At 32.9% G+C, this 8,016-nt stretch overlaps 1 protein-coding gene across 1 annotated transcript; it reads right to left on the bottom strand.

Moving 5' to 3' along the window:
- Nucleotides 1-1,631: 1,631 nt before the first annotated feature.
- Nucleotides 1,632-4,074, bottom strand: LOC105108279 (trihelix transcription factor ASIL1-like). Its single transcript, XM_011002533.1, has 2 exons — nucleotides 3,695-4,074; nucleotides 1,632-3,583 (listed from the first exon to the last, which is right to left on the bottom strand). The coding sequence occupies exon 2, from the start codon at nucleotides 3,075-3,077 to the stop codon at nucleotides 1,809-1,811; it is 1,269 nt and encodes a 422-aa protein (XP_011000835.1). The 5' UTR covers nucleotides 3,078-3,583; nucleotides 3,695-4,074; the 3' UTR covers nucleotides 1,632-1,808.
- Nucleotides 4,075-8,016: the final 3,942 nt, after the last annotated feature.

The raw sequence follows: 8,016 nt of genomic DNA, 5'->3' as shown, positions 1-8,016 counted from the left end.
CACATGGATCTCAAGAAAACCCTCAGGTTGTTGTGCCAAATGGGTTGCATTCCACATTCAATTGAATGAGACATAAGGTCCATGGTTGCATTCCACATTCGATTCGGTCTCTCATCTCCTTTGTAAAAGGGAGTCGGTAAAGCAATCCGCATGGAATTTGATCTCTCTCGTCCACCATATAAAAGACTCGGATTGTTGGAGAAACTCACCGTCTTTTGTTGATATTAAGGGATTTGTTCAAATATTTTTTTAAACCAAAACTCAGACCACACCTGCCGAAATAGTTAGAGAAACTCACTGTCTTTTGTGTTATATTTGTTCCTCTGGTTCTTATGATCTAAAACAAGAAGAGAAGAAGAAGGCAGATCTAAAACAAGAAGAGAAGAAGGCAGCGATGGCTAAACATATCAGGGCTTTAAAGTCAATTGTTGATGACAATGATGAGTCTTATGCAGTCCAAAAAGCCCTCGCACAATTGACAGAGGAGTTCTTCAGAGAGAACACACTTCTTCTCAACGTTTGTCTTCTGAAATCGACCTTGGAGGTCCGAAGAGATGCCACTCAAGTTGTTGCAAATCTACGAAGGCAGAAAGTTCAGTTGCGATTGATTGCATCAGAATACTTGCAGAAAAACACCGATGTTTTAGATCTTTAGGCAGCAGGTTGTGGAGACATAGACATGGCTCACCATTACGGTGAAATGATGATAGCGTGCTTGCGTCACCAGAGTGCTGGTATTTAGTTTGGCATCATCACAAAGAAGCAAAACTATTTTAGATACAACTTCAGAACCTGCCAACGCCATTTTTTCAAACGATGTCAAGCCGGCAAGGAAAAAATGTATTTATCAAAGCATTTTATGTCTTGATTCAACAGTCAACCTACCGTGAATCTGGAACCAACTTTGGATGTTAATACCCTGAAAGATCCAGAGCAATTCTTCTTGGTTTTTGAAAGGCTTGGAGATGAGATGCACATTCTTTTTTTTATGAATATATTTTATAAAAATACTTCGAAAAATAATTGCTATTACAGTTTTAATTTTTTTAATAATAGCTTAGGAAGTGCTGACTGTTGTATAGAATAAAGAAAAAAGATGATGCCACTTAAAATGCCGAAGTTGCCAGTGGTGAGGACCCTCCGGTTTCAGAACCAATGGATTTTGGTCAAGTACTTCAGAACTTATTTTATTACTCGAAAATTGCGTGGGGAAAGCAACGGCTAAACAATCTTAAATTTTGCTCACTGTTATAATTTCTTCTGCATTTCCAGCTAACAATGCCGCGCTGGTGCTCTAGCAGCATAATTCCTGAGACAAGGCAATAAGATCCATCTATAAATGACCTTCGATGCCATTCTTAAAACCTCTACAAAGAACACAAGTTTCACAGACGACAGAATAAGCCAACTGATCCTTATCAGGGTACATAACAAGGCTGATTTAGGATGGTGGAATTTATTATGTCCTCCGCACTTGCATGCAAACAAACTAGCTGAATTTATTTCCTGGCAATGCCAGTCAAGCAAGGGTGCTCTCAGTACCAACAAACCACAAGAAGAAGAAAATAATGAACAAAGAAGACACGATATCATCCACCACGAGCAGATATTGAACAAAGAAGACACGATAGCCACAACAGTCAGGAGTAATCATCTTCTTTACCCATTTATTTTATTAAAACTAATACAATAAGCTATTCAGTAGCGACATGGGAAAGAACATGAAAAGGCCCCCAGTATTGCACAGCTAGGAGCAGAAAGGAAACTCATTAAATGTTACACAGAATCAGAGACAGAATTATACAATGTTAAGCACTACTGGCCGACATGGTGTCCTCATCTTCACTGTCTTGATGAATTTTGGCTATCTCTGCCTTTGCTCTCTCAATAATTTGCCTCTTTTCCATTTCCAAATCCCTCTCAAAATCCATCTTCATCTTCTCTAGTTCCAACATCTGCTGCCTTTTACTACTCTCAATCTTCTCATAGATCTTACTAAATTTCTGAATAGAATCTGCAAGCAAACCAAAAGAGGACTGCTCATTGCAGTTTCTTGACTCTCTTCCAAGCCTTCTCTTCTTGGGTGGGAGCCCATCCGAATCATCCTCATCATGTGCTGATTCCGAATTCCCTGGACTATCCCGCATCCCATCCAATCCATTGGCATGGTTTGAATATGCATTCGGGTTCATGAAAACATACTCTCCCGAGTCCAGCCCACAGGAGAGTCCACCTTGCTGAGCCGATGTCGACATTAGAATATCCAACTTCTTGAAATAAACCCATTTGCTAGCACCACTGCCTCCCTCTGCTAATTTAATCTTCTCGATTTTGTACTTCTTTTTCAATGTATCCAATCGATTCCTACATTGCGTGTCTGACCTCTCAATCTTTGATTTCTCTGACACCTTCTCTGCAACTTCTTGCCATTCGTCAGATCGAAGACTCTTCTTCCCACGTTGCAAGAACTTATCACCCCAAGCATCTAGCAAAACGAATGTTTCACGCTCAGTCCAGTCTGTAAGCGGATTGCGTCCACCAACTGATGGTTTTGGCCCTGCTGGAACTGCAACAGGAGGTGCTGGAACACGAGGAGCAAATTCATAACTTGAAACTAAACTCTTTAGCTTTAGCTTTTTCGGATGCCTTTCTATATCGCCATCATCATCATCATCATCATCATCATTGTCTATCCTCATATTATACTTTTCATTATCATCCTCATCCTCCTCTATTCTCCTATTGTACTTTTGATTATCATCCTCATCCTCTTCATCATCAACACCCTCCTCCTCCTCCTCCTCATCCACATCTACATCTTTTCCCCCATAATGGAGGCCATTTTTCTGATTATTCTCCCCATCTTCCACTCCTAATTCATGTTCATCATCATCTTCTTCTTCTTCTTCTTCTTCATCAGCGATCTCATCTTCATCAATGGAATATTGATCATCAACTTCCCTAAGATACATAGCATTGCCCACAAGAAGTTTGTGACGATTAGAACCATAACTCTGCTGGTTGTTATCCCCATATGGATTTGGTGGGTACCTTGCATCATCTTCAGTATCGTCCATTTTTAAAGCACACTCTAAACTCAACAATAAGAAAATCTAAATGGTAACCACAAGTAACTCTCGAGACTAACTCTAAATCACTGATTTCATCCAATCAAATAATCAAAACAACTCACACCATAATTTTTTCCACCCAGATCAATGTCTCAATCCCAAATTCAAATTCCATTATTTTTTAAGAAATCAATAATAGATTCAGCATCGCAAACCCCATGACTGTCACCTATCAAATCACCTTCCAAGATTTCATAATTTAACCAAATCAAGTTCCAAACAGAACATATCTCACAAAATATTGCCGAAAAGTAATCTCATTTACCACTTCTAAATGACCATATACACCAAGAATGTATCGCAAAATTCCAGGAAAAAAAAATCAGTATTTTCTCTCTCTCGAGATCATTAACTTCACCACCAAAACAACCAAGTATCAAACTTCCTATTTCAAAACACTTAAATTAGGAGCTCTAAATTTACCAGACCCGCTTTCACAAACAATCAAAACTCTAAGACAAGCAAAACCCATGATTCAGTATTATCAACAATAAACTCAAGAACGAAATATTCTGAAGTCAAATCAAAACTGAAGTTAAATGAAAACCAAGATCGGTTCTTACCTCACGAAAAAAAATCAATTTAAAAATGGGAAAGAGATTCAAGTTGTTATATTTCTCTGATATTGAACTGTAAATGAAGCTTCCAAGAAGGCCAAGACTTGGATGTTTCAAAGAAACTTAAACAATACGCAAATCAAAGGTGTGAAGGTAAAGAGAGAGACATGAGGGCGATAATAAAAGAATCCCTTAATGGGGAGATAAAAAGAGAGTGGCCGCTAACATACGCCTTGTGACCTTGTCCTTGCTTTCAGATGTGATTTTGATGGAGGTTTTTTCGGTAATACTGAATTGATTGGTTCGTCACATCGTTTGTGAACCCGGCCGATCCTACTGTTCAACCTGTTGACTGTACTTGACTTGGATAGGGCTTTATATCGAGAGAATGAACTTTCTCTAACATTATTCACGCACTGAGTTAACTTGTGACTCAGCACCCATTTGACTTTAAAAATATAACTAAAACTAAGTAGTTTTAATGTTTGGAGAAAATCTTGGAAAACCCGTGTATTATAACAGTGGGAAATGTGATTGAAGTTATTTCTTTTTAATTTAAAAAAAAAATTATTTTTTATTTTTTTTAAAATTTAATATAATTTTTACGTTTTGAATGTTTTGATAGCCTGATATTAAAAATAATTTTTAAAAAATAAAAAAAATTATTAATATATATTTTAATACAAAAAAATTATTTAAAAAATAATCACTATCTTTGATACCAAACATATTTCTCGGGTTGGGTTATGAAAAGGGCTAGGGTTTTTTTTATTTATTTATTTAGGTGTCTGGGCCAGCTTACGCATACCACGACTAATCTTACGCCCCACTGAACATCCTGTAAGTCTAGTACACATGTAAGGTACCACGGGAATATGGGTCAGTTTGCGCGTACCACGACTAATCTTACGCCCACTGAACATCCTGCAAGTATAGTAAACATGTAAAGTACCACGGGAGTGACAAATATGCACAATAAAATTCGAACCCAGATGCAAAGAAAAATAACAAATTCCTTCCACCGGGTTAAGTCATGGAAAGGGCTAGAGTTTATAATTATGCGATGATGCATGAGTCGTAACCTATAAACAAAATTCCATGTGTTTTGCGAAAATCTATGATGCTCAAGTTTGTCTAATTCAAGAGGGAAGATGAACATGTTGGAGCTGTAAGCAAAAATAGGTGTTTGGAGCTAGGTGATATATAATTGTAGAGATAGAGTATTTTCACACCTTAGCCATTGAAGATACCACATATTTATCTCTTTTTTCAAAAAAGAAATTGATAACTCATCTAATAAAATATAGTTATAAGTGAATAAAGAAATTAGTAGGTATCATTTAGGCTCCACTTAATATATTATTTGGGTCTGGCTCAAACAAAATAAATTAAGCTATTTGAATGGTTATGTTTTGTCAAATTATTTTTTATATGGAGTAAATAAACAGCTACAAGTTAATCCTATATAGTTTTGTAGTAGCTATTTAACTCATGAATCATTTTGAGTGGAATTAAAAAAATTACAACATAAAACCAAATGAGTAGGCTATTTTTTAACATAAAAAAATCTAATTACAAATCAAAAAGATTATGCTTGTATTTGATTAAATAAATTAAGAATCATCAATGCTAATAATGCAAAAAAAAACTAGTTATTAATGATCACTATACTGAAAAAATCAATGGATAAATATAAATTAAGATATTTGATCTCACAACATGGATTATGTACCTAGTTATGTTCAATAACTTTATTTGTTACAATTAATTTTATATTTGATAAATGATAATAATAAAAAAAATAAAAATGCACATGAAAGTTATTGAATAAAATCAAAGAAAACAATTATGTAAGGAAGCACATATTAGAAGAAACAAATGTTATCAATTTATGTGAAAATCTAGTAAACATTAAACAATATTTAATAAGAACAAAATTACAAAGTTAAAAGATGGATGTGGATATAGATATATGATAGTGAAACAAGAGTTATACACTCGATTGTATTTAATAAAATGATAATGAAAAAGACATGCATAGAAAAGTGATTAAATAAAATTAAAGAAAAAAATAAGTTTAGTTACACAAAAAGAATGTCTTCTAATATTAGAAAAAAATATTGAAATCTTATTTGACAAAGTAAAAAATTAGATAATATTCTATTAAAAAAATATATTAAACTTTTTAAAACAAAGGCAATAAATTTTTTTTAATAAAAACCCAACATTAAAGAATAAAGTTGGAATGAGAAAAAAAGAATCATGTTTGTGGGCCTTGTTTAGGTGACCAAACACGTAATCCTTCTAGTTTAGGTTTATATGTTTGCTGGACTTTTATTCCTTTTTAAAGTGCAAGATGCCCTTAATTATTTTATTTTGAAGAAAAATAAAATAAAAGTAGGCGACTCATTGCCTACTTCTCCTCATAATCCAAACATCAATTATGGCTAAAAATTAGAGGTGAAAAAGTTTTTTACTTATAAATTTATTTTTCAATATTGTTTCTCTTAAAAACACTTAATAAATATCCCTAAAACGACCAAAATTAATTTAACAACCCAAAAAAACTTAAAAACAGTTCAAAAACACAACAAACTAGAGAAAATTTCTTCTTTCTACCACAATTTGATTCTCTATGTGATTAGTACTTAAAAGTGCATTTTTATCATGGTTTTATATCATCATTTTGCACTTGAAGTATCAATAACTCCTTAACCAAAGCATGTTTTTAATCTCCCTGTGGTTCGACCCCGGTCTTTCCGGGTTATTTATTACTTCGACACTCCTGCACTTGGGAGAAGACATCAATCTTTTAGTCGTGTCACTATGTAAGATTAAGGTTGCAAACAACCACAATTAAACATTTCTTGTCGAATGGACCAATGAATAATAGGAACAAAGAGTTTTGTTGCTGTAAAGTGACCAAATTGATTACTTGTCACTTCTTATCCCCTCTCTCTAACTTAAAAGTGAAATATTAAAAAAAAAAACACAGGTTTTCGGAATAAAGTATAAATGTCTGGAAACTATAGGGATATAAAAGAAGAAAATGGAAAGTGTGAGGACTGAAAATAACTTTTTTCTTGAATTTTAAATTGGTCATTATTTTTCCTTTTGTTTACAATTTGGCCCTCTTTGTTTCAATTTTATCTCTAAATAATCTTTGATAAATTGATCATGAATTTGGGTATAAAAGGCTGCAATTATAAGAAAAAGGTTTGAAAATAAAATTGAAAAAATAAAAATTTAGTATAGTAAATCGATATAATGAAAACTCCATACTTTTTAGTATTTACTAGATTGGTGGACCGGGCAACTCCAAGTATCAAATCAATTTTTTAAGACAATCATATTCTTAAAAAAGTAAAAGAAATTTGATAATTTGGTTAAATTTTGATTAATTTAATAATACAATAAAAAAAATAAGGTAACAACAACAAAAAGAATGTAAAAAAAAATATTCCCTCGAAAAAGCAGAGTTAACTGAAATTGGAAGGACAAAGAAAGGGTCAAACTTAGAAAAGAGGTCGGTATAGTCCAAACTAAAATATTATTCAACAATTAGGTCATATCTAGAGTTGTAGATCTCGAATTTAAATCCATTTTATATGAATGGAAAGGTAAGACAAAGACCTACAACTTTCATGGGAATCTAAGATTTAAAAAAACCATTTTCAAGTCCAAATTATAACAAAAATGAAGAAGCTTGAATCTATTATGTAGCTAAAAAATTGTTCAGTGTTTAGCCCATATCTTGAGTTCTAGAAGTCCAAATAACCTTCTTCTTCTTTTTTTTCTGGAAAACTGAGACAATTTTCTAGAACTTTCATGGTACAAATGGTTCCAATTCTGACATTATCAATGATATTTTATTCAGACAATAAGATAAGAATTATCACCAAATTAAGATGTGGTCACCCACTCATTAATTATTTATCAAATCAATAATTTTAAATTTTGGCCTATAAAAAGAGGCATTTACCATGTTTTTAGGCATCTTGGTTTCCAGATCAAGATCATGCTCTTACTTTTTCTCTTTATATTTTTATAATGCTTAAGTTTTACTTTCATTAATATCTTGTTTATACCTTTCATTTCTTTTTCTTTACTTAGTTAACTTTTATCTTATTTATGTTTTTATCTCCCTTCTCACCAACACAAACAAGGTATTATTTATGTTTTTATCTTATTTATATATATTTTTCTCTTCATTATATTTATCTAAGTTTATTATGTTAAGGTAAAAAGGTTACACTAATGATGTAAAAATAAGTATAATCTAAACTTAATATGGACTTTAATGTTTGATACTCACATGTTTTGTATTT

The sequence above is a fragment of the Populus euphratica genome, unplaced genomic scaffold (genome assembly GCF_000495115.2).
Source record: "Populus euphratica unplaced genomic scaffold, PopEup_1.0 scaffold241.1, whole genome shotgun sequence".
NCBI lineage: Eukaryota > Viridiplantae > Streptophyta > Magnoliopsida > Malpighiales > Salicaceae > Populus > Populus euphratica.
Note: the sequence above shows the minus strand (reverse complement) of the source record. Positions and strands in the feature narration are given on the sequence as shown.